The 20,000-nt window shown below is 48.1% G+C and overlaps 2 protein-coding genes across 2 annotated transcripts in view; both read right to left on the reverse strand.

Moving 5' to 3' along the window:
* The window catches only part of commd10 (COMM domain containing 10), an 18,157-nt gene extending 6,611 nt beyond the window's left edge, over positions 1-11,546 (reverse strand). The window contains exons 1-5 of the mRNA XM_084389057.1: positions 11,242-11,546; positions 10,859-10,949; positions 9,637-9,744; positions 9,175-9,330; positions 3,441-3,548 (exon numbers count right to left, since the gene is read on the reverse strand). Of these exons, the coding sequence (XP_084245183.1) occupies positions 3,441-3,548; positions 9,175-9,330; positions 9,637-9,744; positions 10,859-10,949; positions 11,242-11,270 (492 nt within the window). The 5' untranslated portion in view covers positions 11,271-11,546. The remainder of the gene's footprint in view (positions 1-3,440; positions 3,549-9,174; positions 9,331-9,636; positions 9,745-10,858; positions 10,950-11,241) is intronic.
* A 287-nt stretch (positions 11,547-11,833) lies between these two features.
* Positions 11,834-20,000, reverse strand: part of ap3s1 (adaptor related protein complex 3 subunit sigma 1) — an 11,439-nt gene continuing 3,272 nt past the window's right edge. Inside the window, exons 2-6 of the mRNA XM_084389058.1 lie at positions 18,331-18,422; positions 18,129-18,240; positions 17,962-18,033; positions 16,511-16,618; positions 11,834-12,812 (exon numbers count right to left, since the gene is read on the reverse strand). Of these exons, the coding sequence (XP_084245184.1) occupies positions 12,684-12,812; positions 16,511-16,618; positions 17,962-18,033; positions 18,129-18,240; positions 18,331-18,422 (513 nt within the window). The 3' untranslated portion in view covers positions 11,834-12,683. The remainder of the gene's footprint in view (positions 12,813-16,510; positions 16,619-17,961; positions 18,034-18,128; positions 18,241-18,330; positions 18,423-20,000) is intronic.

Below are 20,000 nucleotides of genomic sequence, written 5' to 3' on the forward strand. Positions count from 1 at the left end.
CACAACCCAAACACAACCCAAACACCACTCAAACACAACCCAAACACAACCCAAACACCACTCAAACACAACCCAAACACAACCCAAACACCACTCAAACACAACCCAAACACAACCCAAACACCACCCAAACACAACTCACGGTAATACTGACTTCAGTTGCAGAACTGATCGTTGTTTTCTGCCTGGACTGATCTGTGTTCGCCAGATCCACATGTGGTGTTTCTGTTATTGACATGTTGTTCAACACTCTGAGTGTGTGTGTACTGCATTAGGATCTCACACACTTCCTAGTAAAGCACACTCTTAGAGTAAAGCTTCAGTTCTACATGCCAGAAAGATTCGATATGAGAACGAATAATACTTTATTGTGTGAAGGGTATTTCAAGTTTATGAGCTGTTTAATTCATAAAATAGAATTAGAATTAAAAATGAATTAAAACAAAATGAATTAATGAGCTAACTAAATCCATGAAATGTTCCCATGATGGAACGCCTGACAGGTTCTAGTTGTGAAGCTCCTGACGGAACATTTAAGGATCCACACTGAACCTTCTCTTCTAGATTAAAATGTTTATCGACTCACAGGATAGCAGAACTCGAGTCGAGACTGTGTGAGTCTTACAGTAAAGCTGCGGTCCGATCACGCCGAACTGGGCAAACACACTCCGTACACGAGTCTGAGCAGGTCTGAATGATTCAGGAGACGCGTCTGACACACACACACACACACACACTCCAGCTGAAGTCTGAGAAGAGGACGAGACGCGTCTGAAACACACACACTCTCTCACACACACACACACACACACACTCCAGCTGAAGTCTGAGAAGAGGACGAGACGCTTTCTCAAGCGTATAGTTTTATTTTTAGCTTTCCTTGATTGACGTAATGCTCTGATTCGTGTTTGTCAGATTATTCTAACTTTTTGAAATGGAAGTTATTTGAACCTTTAGACAAAATATATATAAAAAGTGTGCATGTGTATTTATGTTTTGTATCATATTTATACACACCAGGGTTTTATGGCTCATATAGTCCGTTTTATTCAGAGACTCAGACTGAGCATTACTGAGCTTGTAAATTTAAATCAAATCTTCATAAAATGTAAATCTAGAGACCATTATCCAGACATCATTATCAGAAAAATCATCAGTATGAAATATGATCATCAGCTTTTGAGGAAGTTTATTTGTTCATCTCTCAATCATCATTGTATTGCATTGCATTATATGTTTTAAAACTACAGATCATAAAACTAGGCATTTGAATATCAGACATATTATTGGCAGATATTGATATTTATACGCAACTTATGCAAGTATCTGCTTTACTGTTATAAAGCTCTCACTGATTTACATTACAAATATCAGAGTATAGATATCAGCATCTGCAGTGTTTGCTCAGTCTGAGTCTCTTCATATTCTCATATATTGAGTCATAAAACCTGTGTATCAAATATGATAGAAAACAAACACACATGCAACCCTTTCTGTCTAAAGGTTCAATAAAAGATGTATCTGACACAAACCCAGATCACAGCATCACACCCAACAGAGGAAGCCGGAGCGAGGAGGATCTCAGGACTGGAGGTGTTCATGGTTATGGTTTATGAAGCTCAGAATAGAGCGGCTGAACGTCCCTGATGTCCTGGATTATATAAACCACGTTTCTCTGCATAAACAGGTAAACAGCTCCAGCTTTAATAATGGATGAGCTCAGCGGGCGGCGCTGATGAGAGAAGCTCAGATACACACCGATTCCTCATCTGGGTCACGAGACGCGGAGGGCTTCAGGACCAGCTGAAGATCCGACACTCAACACACACACACACTCACCTACACACACACACTCACACACTCACTCACACACACTCTCACACACACTCTCACACACACACACACACACACACACACACACACACACACACACACACACACACTCACCTACACACACACTCACCTACACACACACACACACTCTCACACACACACACACACACTCTCACACACACACACACACACACACACACACACACTCACACACACACGTTAGGAAACACACCGATTCCTCATCTGGGTCACGAGACGCGGAGGGCTTCAGGACCAGCTGAAGATCCGACACTCAACACACACACACTCACCTACACACACACACTCACACACACACACACACACACACACACACACACACACACACACACTCACACACACTCTCACACACACACACACACACACACACACACACACACACACGTTAGGAAACACACCGATTCTTCATCTGAGTCACGAGACGAGGAGGGCTTCAGGACCAGCTGATCCAACACTCACACACACACACACACACACACACACACACACACACAGACACACTCACACACTCACACACACTCACACACAACATGCCATGAACAAAAGGCTCTTGATCCCCCAGGAATGCTGATGTTCCTCCCGAGGGCCTCAAGCTGAACATCATGTAAACACTGACGGGCCCCCGGGGGCCTCAGGAGCCTAAACCCAAACCCTAATATCAGAACCGGTGGACAGAGTCTGTGCAGCAACACGTCCTGAAACTGCAGGAGTTACAGCGACCCTGAACTCAATATATGGGGCAAAATCTTATATTTCTATATGATTTAAATGAGAAATATCACACGAGCAAGCATGATGTTGTACAGAATATCAGCATGACTGCAAATGTGATGTTATTTTATACAACAGTTCAATAAACAAGTTAATGTGAGTTTTTAGACACTAAATTGTCTGTTTTAATCAAACGTGCAACAGAACCGCTGAATCTCTGAGTGATTCCTTACTGACTGAATCAGTGTGCGAACGAATCAATGACTCACTTGAATCAGCTGTTTGAACTCTGTGATTCACTCATTAAGACTTGCTGCCCCCTGCTGGCGCTTTAGCTTCATATTTCATGTTTTCATCTGATTGTTAACAGCCTATAACGTTCTAAATGATATTTACTGATTAAATGTATGAATTTGACATAAAAGATGATGCACACATCTAATAAGAATATAATTAATTGCCCTCATTTAGATAAAACACCCCTGGAAATCTATTTAATTATCAAATGTCACCAGTTAATTTCTGTCAGTGCTGAACTGAAGGGCTTCAGGGGTCAGAGGTCATGACCAGCACAGAAACACACTGACAGGAAATGATGTCAGCAGTCGAACAGATGCTTGATGAGTGTCTTCATCTGTTCCTGGCGGAGAATCAGTTCAGTTCCTCACGAGAGGAAAACACACTTCTGAAACGCTTCTCTGACTCTGAGAAACACACGCGCAGCCACAGCGCCACCATCTGACACACACATGAACTGCAGCTCAGAGAGAGACACACTGAGATCATCAGACAGACACACACACACACTCACTCACACACACTCACTCACACACACTCACTCACACACGAGTTTTTACCTCGTCTTCCGATCGGAGCCCCAGATTGATCACGGCGTGCGGTTCCTTCAGCCGGCTCTGATCCGACCGGGCCATGAGAAGACTGAGCTGCCACGACACCTGATCCAGCTGAACACACACGGGGAACACACACCGGGAACACACACCGGGAACACAGGTGGTACAGTGAAAGATCTTCATATTCAGCAGCCATCACACATTAATAACACATACAGTCTAACCAAAAACTATTCAGACACCAGATTTTGATATTGTTTCACTAGTGTGATCAGGACACTATAGTGCATCTATGTAAGTGAGGAGAGCAAAATACAGTAAACTATGACATCCAAATATTCTTCATACAGCGACTACCAGTAACAATTTGGACCAAAAATGATTGGGACACTTTGAGCTGATCATGTTTTGCTGAAGTGTTTCTTCTTTAATTGCTAATGCTCTTTTTACACACAGACTGAACACAATGAAGCATTGCTTGGTGATTGGTTGAGCTAAACTGGTATTATCTAATTGTGTAGTTAAATTTAACAGCTGACAGATATTCAACATAATTCATGTGTGAGACAGTCTAACAGAAGGACGGACAAAACCAGTCAAATATCAGATGAGTTCTGCTCATATTTTATCACCATTTTCTAAACTATAGCGAATAAACTGATAATGTGAGACATGTTGAAGATGTCTGAATAAATTTTGGTTTGACTGTAAATATGAAATCCATAATAACTCGTCCTGAAACCAACATACAACAAACACCCGTTCTGTTCTGATGACCTGCACTGATGTTAGAGTTCCATCACTACTTTATACATTAAAAAGACTCTTAATATCCAGTATTATTATTGATCTGACTGGACTGACATTATCAGACGAGAAAGACTTGAGCTGAATAATGATTGTGGATGATAATGAATAATGATTGTGTTTTTAGAGCTGCTTTACAGCTGAAATTGAATTTCTCTCATAACTTGTGAAATTTGCATCATTAACACTGTTTATTACTGTGAAGCTGCTCTTAAACAGTCTGTACTTTATCAAAATAAATATGACTAGACTTCATTTAATTTTCAAGAGCTGTATCAGGATCAGCATGAACAAAGGGTCTCGTCTTCTCAAACTAAATCTTCTCAGCTTCTGGTTTTCAGGTTCAGGACAGATTCATCAGACAGAACTGAGCAGAACTGTGGAGAACTGAGCAGAACGTCCTGGTTGCGTATGCAACCCACCGTTCCCTGAAGGAGGGAACGGAGGACGTAGTCGACGTCGACTGAATGGGATCACGCTAGGGAGCCAATTGTCTTTGAGCATGCGAGCATGAGCAAATGAAATTTTGCGTGCGTGATTTGCATCACACACTCCACCCCGCGGAGCGTACATACGGAAGCACATACATATGATGCACATATGGAAGTGGATGCACGCACTAGTTGCTTTATGCTGAGGAACCGTGAGAACTCGGTCAGCGGTGGTCCAACTATAGTGGCAAAGGGACTACGTCCTCCGTTCCCTCCTTCAGGAGGCATACGCAACCAGGACGTTCCCTTTCAGTCGAGAACATCAGACGTAGTTTGGCCCTGGAAACCGCCACTAGAGCTGCCACCTTCCAGTGCCTGGGTAAAAGCCTCAATTCCCCCCGCAATTCTGAGGTGGAGAAGGCGAGGCTTAGGCCAGGGAAGTCAACTGCTGTTCCTACAGGACCACTGGGAAAGAGTACCTTGTCAAGGAAGGAAAAGTACGCTGCGGAAACCACATCCTGGCCGAAGGGAGGTAACATGTGGGAGATACACATATGGACTGGGTGGCTGACCAGGCAGTACAACATATGGAAATGTCACTGGAATGACTCCAGCCTAAACAGGGGGGAGGATCAACCAACAGTGACGGCAGAGTGAGGGAAGACACGGGCTCACCGCAGGGAGCTGTACCGTGGAATAATACACATATGGGATCGCCGTAGGGATCACAACATATGGATCCAGCCTAACACAAGTTCCACTAGTGCATACGAGTGGTAGGCCTGGCTTCGGACGCTCCGCCACGTCCGATGCCGCAGGGTATGGAGGAACCCAGCAGGGTTTGGTTAAGGGGAACTCTACTGGAGCAAAATTGCGCACGTATCCAGTCCATAGGAGGGGAATGGCGCAGCAAGCCGACACTTCGAACTGTTGCCAAGGCCTAGGAGGGAGCAGTACTCTCACTTAGGAGGAGCTCACCGCCCAGGTGGCACGTGCATCTTGGAATTTCTCACCAAGACGAAGGCAACCACTCTGAAGTGGGCCAACCTCTGCTTGGAAACAGCCTTCCCTTCTGCTGGTTTCCATAACAGATAGAGCTGGTCTAAGGTCTAGGCTTTGCATTCTGATCACATATATCCGCAGTGAGGTGGACGGACAGAGAAAAGCCAGGGCTGGGTCTGCCTCCTCCAGGGCAGCGCTTGCAGGCTCACCACCTGGTCCGGTAGGAGAGGTAGGAACCATGGGCACACATTCAGACCGGGGTCTCAACTTGTGAGAGTTAGCCGGCCGAATTCCAGGCACACCAATAAGGGGCAACTAACAAGACCTGCTCCATTGCACAAGACAGGTGCAATGCTCAACACCAGATGTGAAAGGGGATCACTAAGCATCAGGAGCATCTCTGCTCAACACGTGAGTGTGATGGAATTCACTGAGCTTCAGGAGCATTTCTGCTCAACACCTGGTGTGATGAAGATCACTGAACTTGTTCTCTTCCTGATTTAAGCACCATAGTGCAAGACAATACAAGATCAAATCAACCCAAAAGTAGCTAATTAGAAGCCTAAACAAATAGATGAGTCTTAAGTTTGCACTTGAAGGTATCAACAGAGTCAATAGAGCGCAAACAGGCCGGAAGATCATTCCAAAGCCTAGAAGCAACAGCCTGAAAGGAACGGTCACCTCTAGTACAAAAACGAGTGTGTGGAACCTTCAGCAGATTCTGATCCACAGACCTCAGAGCCCGCACAGGGGTGTAGGGCTGGATCAGATCACTGATATAAGAAGGAGCCTGACCATGCAAGGCTCTGAAAACTAGAACCAGAATTTTAAACTTGATCCTATAGGACACTGGCAGCCAATGAAGTTCTTTTAGAATAGGGGATATGTGAGTCCTCCTATTAGTACGGGTCAGAATTCTGGCTGCAGAGTTTTGCACTAATTGCAGTCGAGAGAGCTCCTTCTTGTTCAGACATGAAAATAAACTATTACAAAAGTCTAAACGCGAAGACACAAAAGCATGAATGATAAGCTCCAAATCATTCCGTGAGACCATATTTCTAAGTTCAGATATTTTCCTTAATTGAAAGAAGCAGTGATGAGTATCACTGAGCCCGGTGGAAGCCGAGCGAAATGAATCGCAAGCTGGGTCTGAAGGTACCGAATGAGGCCAGGCTGGGCATCGGTTGGAAGCGTTTTAGACTTCGACAAAACCGGACCAGGGGCCAGGAACCACAGACGTACCCGACGTGCCCGAAGCGGGATCTGAGTGTGCTGTGCAACACTTACCTGACTCCACTGGGTGGCAGGGGAAGCGTGAGAAGGCGGATGACCGGGTCCTCAAACGCACCCAGCTGCCTGCTGCGAAGAAGAGGGGGCTGAGGGGTGTAAGGCCTTACAGGGTCACACATCGACAGACTAACCCTCTTGGGGCCCGGGAATAGAGAATTGCTCTTTCTTTGAATATGTGGGTACCGCTGGCTCCGCTTTTTTGGGAGCCAGCGGCGGAACAGACACACACATAAAACAAAAAAGCTTCACCCGGCACTCCACTGGATGAAGGGAGTGGATCGGTGACCATCTCCCAGAGCAACCCTCCATCCCTGGGTGGTCCGCTCAGGTCAGCGTTTCCGCTGTCGCTTGCCACCTGGCTTGGCAGCGCCTGAGGCGGACAGGGCGCCCCTTCTGCGGCCGGCTCCACGCTGAGACCTGGGTGGAGGCTGCTGCGGTGGTCCAGCGGGAGCGGAGGCAGCTGCAGGCGGATGCCCTCGGCGACGAGCAGGCGGAGGATCTACCGCCGACGATCGGGTGGAGGCAGCAGCAGGCCGTCGGGGCAGGATGTGCCGGATGGCCTCCGTCTGCTTCTGGGCGGCAGAGAACTGGTGTGCAAAGCTCTCTACCGGCGTCGCCGAATAACCCAACCTGCGAAATGGGAGCGTCCAGGAACCGAACCTTGTCCGCCTCTCTCATGTCCGACAGGTTGAGCCAGAGATGGCGTTCCTGGACCACAAGGGTGGACATCGCCAGACCGATCGCGCTAGCTGCAACCTTCGTACCCCGGAGGGCAAGATCGGTAGCAGTGCGGAGCTCACCCATGAGCTCACGGTCTGGACTACCCTCGTACATGTTCATGAGCGCCTGGGCCTGATGGACCTGCAGGAGCGCCATGGCATGCAGAGAAGCAGGAGCTTGCCCACAGGCTTTGTAAGCCTTGCCCATCAGAGCGGACAGGAACTTACAGGCCTTAGAGGGGAGACGAGGATTCCCCCTCCAAGAGGCAGCGGTCGCCTGACACAGCTGCATTGCGACTGACCGCTCCACCGGAGGGATCACCTCATATCCCTTAGTCACTCCTCCATCAAGGGTAGTGAGGGGGGAGGAGCTACTCAGGTGGTTTCTGGCAGAGAAAGGTGCCATCCATGCCTTCGTCAACTCCTCATGCACTTCAGGTTCACAATCATCCAACCGAGACGGCTCAGGCCACGGTGGTTCATTCCACACGAGCCCTACCGCCTCGGCGGCCTTTTTCAGCATAGCTGACATCTCTGGATCCGGCTCGGGCAACGCTGGTCTCCCAGAGGGAGGCAGCGCAGCCGGGTCGTCATCTCCAGAGCCCAGCTCCCCTTCCGATGCTGCGACAGACATCCTGTCCTCTGGAGGGGCACCAAAAGAGACAGCTGGTCGGTCCACTACAGAGGGACCAGCGCGCTCATCGGAGGCCTCCACCGGCTGTGACGTGAGAGAGGAGGGAGGGATCCACGGGGCTTTGCTGGGCGGATTACCCCTCACCGTAATCCTCAGGTCACCAAATCCAGACGGCACTCGAGGTTTCTTCCGGGAAGGTAACCCAGAAGCAACACTAGAGTGGGGCCTGGGGATGTGGACTGCATCTTGAAAAAGACGCACACACACACGTGTTGCTCTTTTAGAAAATGGGACCTGTCACCAGTGCCGGAGCACACAGGGAATGACCGCGGCAACACTTGTCTCAGTGAACTGAGACAGTGAAGCACTCACTTTCTCGCCCTCAACCAACCGTCAACACACAAACAAACAAGCACTTTGTTGCTGTTAAAACAGCAGTTGAGAGCTCAAAGCTCGAGACCACCGCTGCACCGCACTGTAGAAACCACTAGCACTGGGAGAGTCTTTCCAGAAGAACACCGACACACTCGCTCGTAGAAATACTCAGAACACTCTTCAGACACCATCGAACGGCTCCTCAGCGTAAAGCAACTAGTGCGTGCATCCACTTCCGTATTTATACCTGCTCCGTGGGGCGGAGTGTGTGATGCAAATCACGCACGTAAAATTTCATTTGCTCGTGCACGCATGCTCGAAGACAACTGGCTCCCTAGCGTGATCCCATTCAGTCGACATCTGACGTTCTCGACTGAAAGGGAACTGAGCAGAACTGTGGAGAACTGAGCAGAACTGTGGAGAACTGAGAAGAACTGAGAAGAACTGAGAAGAACTGTGGAGAACTGTGGAGAACTGACCTTCTCCGGGGCAAATATCCTGTGTCGGATCTTCTCCAGCACTTCTGGCCCAGCTGAAGCCCAGACCTGACTGAAGACTTCTGCTTTCTCCGGCGCCAGACTGATGTTCTCCAGATGCTGTCTGAGCGCCAGGGGTTTAACGCTGTGATACACGGCCTGGACCACAGATACACAACTCATGTTCAAAACCAGTATAAAGCTTGGAAAAGCCAGGACATCTTCAATATAACTCTGACTGTGTTCGTCTGACAGAAGAATGTCATATACACCTAGGATGAGGGAGAGTAAATCATGGGCTAATGGTCATTTTTGGGTGTACTATCCCTTTAAACTTGCCTTTTCTTCCCTATTATGACGGATATCAAGTGAAATGGTTTTGGAGGAAGAACAGATGTAGATTGTGTTGTTGATAGGAAGGTTGTATGACTGTAATATTGCAAGAAGAGTAAGAATGTGCAGCACCTGCTCGAGGATGAAGGACACGCTTTCCAGCAGCAGCTGAAGAGTCTGTTTCTCCAGAGAGAGAGCGATCATCAGCTTCTCCTCCTCTTCCTCACTGAAGGAGCGCTCCTGCACGCACACACACACACACACACACACACAGCGATCATCAGCTTCTCTTCCTCACTGAAGGAGCGCTCCTGCACACACACACACACACACACACACACACACACACACACACACACAGCGATCATCAGCTTCTCCTCCTCTTCCTCACTGAAGGAGCGCTCCTGCACACACACACACACACACACACACACACACACAGCGATCATCAGCTTCTCTTCCTCACTGAAGGAGCGCTCCTGCACACACACACACACACACACACACACACAGCGATCATCAGCTTCTCCTCCTCTTCCTCACTGAAGGAGCGCTCCTGCACACACACACACACACACAGCGATCATCAGCTTCTCCTCCTCTTCCTCACTGAAGGAGCGCTCCTGCACACACACACACACACACACACACACACACACACAGCGATCATCAGCTTCTCTTCCTCACTGAAGGAGCGCTCCTGCACACACACACACACACACACACACACACACAGCGATCATCAGCTTCTCCTCCTCTTCCTCACTGAAGGAGCGCTCCTGCACACACACACACAGCGATCATCAGCTTCTCCTCCTCTTCCTCACTGAAGGAGCGCTCCTGCACACACACACACACACACACACACACACACACACAGCGATCATCAGCTTCTCCTCCTCTTCCTCACTGAAGGAGCGCTCCTGCACACACACACACACACACACACAGAGCGATCATCAGCTTCTCCTCCTCTTCCTCACTGAAGGAGCGCTCCTGCACACACACACACACACACACACACACAGAGCGATCATCAGCTTCTCCTCCTCTTCCTCACTGAAGGAGCGCTCCTGCACACACACACACACACACACACACACAGAGCGATCATCAGCTTCTCCTCCTCTTCCTCACTGAAGGAGCGCTCCTGCACACACACACACACACACACACACACAGCGATCATCAGCTTCTCCTCTTCTTCCTCACTGAAGGAGCGCTCCTGCACACACACACACACACACACACACACACACACACACACACAGCGATCATCAGCTTCTCCTCCTCTTCCTCACTGAAGGAGCGCTCCTGCACACACACACACACACACACACACACACACACACACCTTCAGGTGGAGCTTCTGCAGAATCCGAGACAGGAGTCTAGAAAACTTGCTGCTGTCGATGGAGTTGATGTGAATCACAGCCGCTTTAATGCTGCAGATCAGAAGAAGATGAAGAAGATGATGATGATGAGATGAAGAAGAAATGAAGAGGAGAAGAAGCGTTACAGATGCAATGATAGATAGATAGATAGATACAGATAGATAGATAGATAGATAGATAGATAGATAGATAGATAGATAGATACTGTAATGATAGCTGATCAGTGTTAAATCATCTGTCAGACACATTTACATTGATTTACGCTTCCGTGAAAAGTGGCGGTCAGTATCGTATTGATTCATGTATAAATTTCGCATGAATACAGATAAAGGAGTAGTTTTACCTCTGTGTCTCTGGGATTATTGAACTCATCGTAAATCCGTTCGTTTACTTTCTTTTCGCGTCCAGAAACAACAGTCACTTCCTGCCGCTCAGGCACGTGACGGTGACGTCAGCGCGTGGACACGCCCACCGGCGTCAGCAACTCGCTACAGTTACACTGAGGCTTGTTACATTGTTACATATAATAACCGTGTGTGTATTTGTGTTTGAGTGCGTGTGTGTGCTGTGTGTGTGTGTGTGTGTGGGTGGTGGGTGGTGGGTGGTGGGGGGGGGGGGGGGGGGGGTGATGAGAGGTGATGAGTCCCCATGGCAACCATACCATAATTACTACAGTATTTTGTTTACTTTCCGTGAACTAGAGAATAATTACATTAACAAGCAAATATCTTTTATTATTTGATCTTATTTCACATGTGGTTTATAAAAACCAGCATCATCACCGTCTGTTTAAAACTAGAATCTAGAAATGTATTCTTTATCTTTCACTGAGTTACCATGAGTGTATTAATAACTGTCCACAATAAAGAAATAGTGTTTATGAAAGGTATTAAATCTGAGTAAACTCGAGTATTTCATCAAACACCAGCCAGAGCTAGAGAAGAAAAAATAATGTGAGACTTTATTTTGTTGCAAAAGGAAACACATGCAAAACTCAAACCCAAAGCAAAACTTCCTGCATTAGAAAGAGAAGAAACTCATATATAAATATACTCTGATTACATACGCAGATATATCATATAGGCATATACAGCATCATTACGATATTCCCATACTGGAATGTTTGTTAGGAGTGATGATCTGAGCGACACACACACACACACACACACACACACACACACACACACACACACACACACACACACACACACACACACACACACACACACACACACACACACACACACACACACACACACACACACACACACACACAGAAACAGACACACACACACACACACACACACTCACTCACTCACTCACTCACTCACACACACTCACACACACACACACATATACTCACTCTCACACACAAATGCACTCACTCACACACACACACACACACACTCACACACACACTCACTCTCACACACTCTCTCACACACACACACACACACACACACACACACACACACACACACACACACACACACACACACACACACACACACACACACACAGAGACAGACAGAGACAGACACACACACACACACACACACACACACACACACAGACACACACACACACACACACACACACACACACACCAACACTGCAGCGAGACACACAGAGGACAGAAGAATCAAATAAATACTTCATTTACAGCCGCCTTCACCACCATCATCATCATCATCACCACCATCATCATCACCATCATCACCATCATCATCATCATCAGTGACGTCACGGCTCTAGTAAACAGTGTCAGGCTCGTGAGGCTCTTCTCTACTTAAAGGAGGGCAGGTTTGGCACTTTGATGCTGATGTCCCCAATGTTGATGTTCTTGGGCATCTCTGGCAGGTTCATGTTCTTCACGGCGGACACGGCGCGCGCCGGAGCTCCCGCGATCCCGGCCTGGACACACACACACACACACACATAGTTATACACACACACACACACACACACACACACACACGCCGGACGCTCCACGACACACACGATGCAGACGCTCATGATCAAAGCTGCGCATGCGTTACACACACGGGGCCGAGGGACGTTCACAGGGATCGATGGGAAAGGGAATGACGGAAGACACATGACATGAGGAATGAGAAACACAAACCCTTCGAAACTGAGACTCAACGACTTTACTCTCGTTAATGACGTCATGTGATCTACGGGGTCGTTTCTCCTCTATTGTGTCGTATATCGAGTAAAACCCTTCAGGAACAAGAACACATGTGGGCGGGGCTTGATTGTGTCTGTGGGGAATTGATTGGATGGTTGTGGTTTGCTATTGGCTGAGCTCATGTGAGTGACAGGTTGCCCCGCCCACATCATCAGAGAAGAGAAGAGATGCTGCAACATTATTAACATGTGCAGCGATTAATCACTGATGATAAACACTGTAATGTTCCAGAACAATAAGAGTCGTTAGGGTTGATTTGAGTGTGACGGTGATACTCTGAGGCTCGCGTCACTAATGCAGGATTAGTGGGTTAATCCGGGTCAGCTTCACTGATCAACATCCAGTTACAGTCAGATTAATAATAATGATCCAGGTGCAGAAGAACAGGAGTGACGTCAGAGAGGATCTGCATCAGCTGTGGACGTTTGTTCATAACATTCAAATGAAAATTCAAATGCTTGAAAAGATCAATTAATAAATCAAAGTCTCAAATGTAATTTAATCTCCTCATTCGGGGAAGCATGAACTGTATCCACAATCTAATTAAAAATCTTTTTAATTTTCATTACTAACCCAGTATAAACCTGTCATAATTAAATCTATAGTTAATTATCAAATCATAAATCAAATGCTCAAACGGAAACGGCAAATGATGAATCATATGCAAATGAGGAGTGTCAATCGAGTCATGTGGGCGGGACTTCCTTAATGAACATCGACTTACATCATCATCATCATCATCATCATCATCATCGTCGTTATTCGCCAGGGTTTGTTTTAATGCCAAATTATATGAACACAAAGTAAGACTAGATAAAGATGAAACTAACGAGTACACACACAGGTAAAGACTGACCGACTGCGTGTGTGTGTGTGTGTGTGTGTGTGTGTGTGTGTGTGTGTGTGTGTGTGTGTGTGTGTGTGTGTGTGTGTGTGTGTGTGTGTGTGTGTGTGTGTGTGTGTGTGTGTGTGTGTGTGTTTGTACAGTCTCAGATTCTCATATCTAGCCCCGATCTTCATCAGTCAGTGTTTACCTGGTGTCTGTTCAGCTGGAGCAGTGCATCATGGGACAGTGCTCACACACACACTGAACAGGAAACAGGACAGATGAGAATATTGAACTTACTAACCCGCTATCTGTGCTGCGATCTACGGCTAGAGACTCACACACACTCACACAGATCTGCTCTATTCTAGCCTGAGATCCTGAGGACACACACTCCCGCCGGACCCAGTACTGGGAGGAGCCGGAGATCTTCACACACACACTCCCGCCGGACCCAGTACTGGGAGGAGCCGGAGATCTTCACACACACACACTCCCGGTCAAACGTGTGGGATCGGAAGATTTTTAATGTTTTTAAAAGAGTCTCTTCTGCTCACCAAGGCTGCGTTTATTTGATCAAAAATACAGTAAAAAAGTGAAATATTATTATAATGTAAATCATCTGTTTTCTATGTGAATATACAGTAAAGTGTAATTTATTCCTGTGATCAAAGCTGAATGTTCAGCATCATTACTCCAGTCTTCAGTGTCACATGATCAAAGAATCCTGAAATAATAATGTAAAAACTGTTTTCAACACTGATAATAATCATAAATGTTTCTTGATTATCAAATCCTCATATTAGAGTGATGTGTGAAGGATCATGTGACACTGAAGACTGGAGTAATGATGCTGAACATCAGCTTTGATCACAGGAATAAATTACACTTTACTGTATATTCACATCGAAAACAGTTATTTTAAATTGTAATAATATTTAACAATATTACAGTTTTTATTTTTGAATAGCAGAAGAGACTTCCTTTAAAAACATGAATAATCTGACAGATCCCTAACGTTAGACTGATAGTGTGTGTGTATCTGAACATCTGTTGGATCCGAGCCGGCTCTGATCAGTCCGAGTGTTTGTTGTGTGTGTGTGTTGTGTGTGTGTTACGCAGGGGGTGTGTGTCCTCAGTGTGAGTGTCATTGAGAGTGGCGTTCAGCCCTACCTGTGTCTACCTGTCCTGTCTGGGACACTGAAAGATAAACGTCTGCAGAAAGAGAGAAACGCAAAGAGCTGGAGACAGTCAGGAGAGAGTGAAGAGACACAGTTACAGCAGATCAACACACTTCACACACACAAGAGCTGAGACCCACCACACACACACACACACACACACACACACACACTCCATCAGAGTCATGCTGGTCTGCGGTGGGTCTTTATCTGTCAGATCACAATACATCTAAGCATTAAAGAGGACCTTATTATGCCCTGATGTTTCAGGCTCTACTAGAACAGGTTTTCCTGCTGGAATGTTGATTATTCTCCTCATATTCTCCATTGTTGCGGCTCCTCTCTTCCCAGTCTGTCAGTAACGCTCTGTTTACTTCCTGTCTCTATGAAGCCCCTCCTTCTGTAAAGCACACTGTGCTCTGATTGGTCGGCTGGAACAGTGTGTTGTGATTGGTCGAGTGTGTTTGGGAAATGTCCCGCCCCTAATTACCATAACCGGCAGTTTAACACACTACTAACTAACTCAACCAGGCCCCGCCCCTTTATTCTGCGCATTAATTATTATAATGAGGAATATTGTGGCGTGTTCGTTCCCGGAAGAAACTGGAGATACAGTAGAGGCGTTTCAGGAGTTCAGGAACACTGACACTGATATAGAGAAGAGCTGGAGCTTCTTCATGATCAAACACTAAACACAGATGAAGACGAGGAAAGCACAACAGATCCTCTTTAAAGCTGTTAGCAGTGTGAACATCTGGATTGTTTGTATGTAGTTTGATGTCCGTCATGTTCTGCATTTTAATTTTGAGATGATTTTCATTATTGCATTACCAGTCAAGAGAATTTAGGGGTTAATTGTCACAAATTAATGTTTATGATTTATTTTTGTCATTTTTGCCTTTATTATAGACATGAGAGGACAGGAGAGACCGGACTGACGTCGAGTCGCCTGAGATGTGTTGAAGTGTCATCAGCAAAACATCTTCATCAATATATCTTATAAATCTTAATCGTTTCATGAATTGAAAAATATGTTGTTTGTCCGTGACATTCCCTCTGAGTCGAGAGCTGGATAACATCAGGATAAACGCAGCGTTAGAAACGAGCACAAATACACATCCTGATTTCACTGACACACACACGCTGCTTCTCTCGTGGTTTGATGTGTGTGTGTGTGTGTGTGTGTGAGAGATGAAGATGATCGGAGCCTCGTGAGATGATGCAACGCAGTTCTGTTTGTTTCCTCTCGATGGGAAAAGCAAGGAATCCCACAGACAGTCTTCAGTTCAGCAGCAGCAGACGTTCAGGACCAAGGCATCACAGAACGGCATTCTGGGACATGCGTTCCACACACACACACACACACACACACACACACACATGCCTGCGCACGGACTGACACGTGTCGCCTCACCTCAGATTTCTCCATCTTGGTCTGCGCTTCCGCCTGCGTGATGATTTCGCTCATGTTGGTCTCCAGCACCATCCCCCCCATCACCATCTCAGCCAGGATGTTGTGAACCTGCAGGAAGTGACATCACCTTCATTTATACAGCGCTTTCACAATACAGACCGTTTCACAGCAGCTTTACAGTGATAATAGGAGATTACAGTAACAGAGATTGTTTAGGCTTTACAGCAGATCTAGAGAGATGCTGACACTATTTCCATGTTTAATTCTGTAAAGTTGATTTTAAGGTGACACATTATGCCCCTTTTCACATGATGTATTATAAATCTCTGGTGTCCCCAGAATGTGTCTGTGAAATTTCAGGTCAAAATTCCCCCAGATTATTTATTATACCTTGTCATATTTTACCCTTTTTGTGTGTGTCCATTTAAATGCAAATTAGCTTTAGCTCCGCCTCCATTCAGAAGAGGGCGGAGTCTTTACACAAGCTTCAGATACTCCGGCAATGACAAAACGTGTGAATCTCACTCATCCCAGAATAACCAGTAGCGAGTGCAGCGTCAGAAAGGCTCATCAAAACACAGTTACTGGTTTGCACTTTTTAAACGTTTTCTGTGTTGGTAGAAGAACGGGACCAGATTATGGCACTTAAACACGGAAAAAGTCATATTTTCATGATATGTCCTCTTTAAAGCGATCTACTGTATGAGTAGTGCTGTATGAATAAACGTGACGTGAGTCTCAGAGCTGCTGCAAACACCCACATCACTGATCAGATGCTTAATGTTGCGTGTTTTAGCTATAAAGGAAATTGAGCAGCTCATATTTACATATTCAGTCGGGGATGTGGGCGGAGTCATGGGATGTGGGTGGAGTCAGGATGTGAGCGGAGTTGGGGGATGTGGGCAGAGTCAGGATGTGAGCGGAGTTGGGGGATGTGGGCAGAGTCAGGATGTGAGCAGAGTCGGGGGATGTGGGCGGAGTCGTGGGGATGTGAGCGGAGTCGGGATTTGTGGAGTTGGGATGTGGGCGGAGTCGGGATGTGGGCGGAGTCAGGATGTGAGCGGAGTTGGGGATGTGGGCGGAGTTGTGGGATGTGGGCGGAGTCAGGATGTGGGCGGAGTCGTGGGATGTGGGTGGAGTCAGGATGTGAGCGGAGTCGGGGGATGTGGGCGGTGTCTGGGTGTGGGCAGAGTCTGAATGTGGGCGGAGTCGGGATTTGTGGAGTTGGGATGTGGGCGGAGTCAGGTTGTGGGCTGAGTCTGGGTGTGGGTGGAGTCGGGGATATGGGCGGAGTCGGGGGATGTGGGCGGAGTCGGGATTTCGCGGTGTCTGGGTGTGGGCGGAGTCTGGGTGTGGGTGGAGTCGGGGATGTGGGCGGAGTCAGGATTTCGCAGACAGTAAGTGAGGAACAGATCGTGAGTGTATCGGGACTTTAGTGCTGGTTTCGTCACCTTGTCCATGTGGAAGATCAGGTCGAGCTCACACACGTTCTCGAAGCATTTGTCCAGCGTCTCCACGAACACCTGCGGACACAGAGAGATCGACGCCAGTCACATGATCACATTACCATCATCATCATCATCACACTGACCAATCAGCATCAGCGTCGCATCAACACCTGGATCAGGTCCAGAATGCCCAGCTCGCTCTCCGACGAGTCCACGCAGAACACGAAGTACAGGGTGGCGTAGTGTCGGTAGATCAGCTTGTTCTCCGAGCCGCCAATTAACCTGCACACACACACACACACACACACACACACACATGAGCCGTGACACACGTCACACCCCTGGAGACACGTGTGTGTGTGTGAGACTTACAGTCCGCCCTCCAGGAAGTTGCAGACGTTCTCATCTCGTTTGGACACCAGGTGGAAGGTTTCTCTGATGATCTGCTGCTCTGTGTCTTCAGTCTGAGGGATACCACACACGTTACGCACGTCACGCACGTCACGCACGTCACACTCGTCACACACGCCTCACTCGTCACACTCGTCACACTCGCCTCACTCGTCAAGCATGTCACACGCCACACTCGACACACTCGTCACACACGTCAACACTCGTCACACACTCGTCACACACTCGTCACACACTCGTCACACACTCGTCACACACTCGACACACGTCAAGCACGTCACGCTCGTCACGAACGCCACGCACACCACACTCGACACACTCGTCACACACGTCAACACTCGTCACACACTCGTCACACACGTCACACTCGTCACACACGTCACACACACTCGACACACTCGTCACACACGTCACACTCGTCACACTCGTCACACACTCGTCACACACGCCTCACACGTCACACGCCACACTCGTCACACTCGCCACACACGCCTCACTCGTCACACACGCCACACACGCCACACACACGTCACACTCGTCACACTCGTCACACACGCCACACACGCCACACACACGCCACACACGTCACACACGCCACACACGTCACACTCGCCACACTCGCCACACACACCACACTCGTCACACACGTCACACTCGCCACACACGTCACACTCGTCACACACGTCACACACGCCACACACGCCACACACGCCACACACACGTCACACACGTCACACACGCCACACACGTCACACACACGCCACACACGTCACACACGCCACACACGTCACACTCGCCACACTCGCCACACACACCACACTCGTCACACACGTCACACTCGCCACACACGTCACACTCGTCACACTCGCCACACACGCCACACACGCCACACACGTCACACACGCCACACACGCCACACACACGCCACACACGTCACACACGCCACACTCGCCACACACACCACACTCGTCACACACGTCACACTCGCCACACACGTCACACTCGTCACACACGTCACACACGCCACACACGCCACACACACGTCACACACGTCACACACGCCACACACGCCACACACACGCCACACACGTCACACACGCCACACACGTCACACTCGCCACACTCGCCACACACACCACACTCGTCACACACGTCACACTCGCCACACACGTCACACTCGTCACACTCGCCACACACGCCACACTCGTCACACACGTCACACTCGCCACACACGTCACACTCGCCACACTCGCCACACACACCACACTCGTCACACACGTCACACTCGCCACACACGTCACACTCGTCACACTCGCCACACACGCCACACACGCCACACACGTCACACACGTCACACTCGTCACACACGTCACACACGCCACACACGTCACACTCGCCACACACACCACACTCGTCACACACGTCACACACGCCACACACGCCACACACACGTCACACTCGTCACACTCGTCACACACGCCACACACGCCACACACACGCCACACACGTCACACACGCCACACACGTCACACTCGCCACACTCGCCACACACACCACACTCGTCACACACGTCACACTCGCCACACACGTCACACTCGTCACACACGTCACACACGTCACACACGCCACAC

This window comes from Rutilus rutilus (assembly GCF_951802725.1).
Source record: "Rutilus rutilus genome assembly, chromosome: 19".
NCBI classification, from domain to species: domain Eukaryota; kingdom Metazoa; phylum Chordata; class Actinopteri; order Cypriniformes; family Leuciscidae; genus Rutilus; species Rutilus rutilus.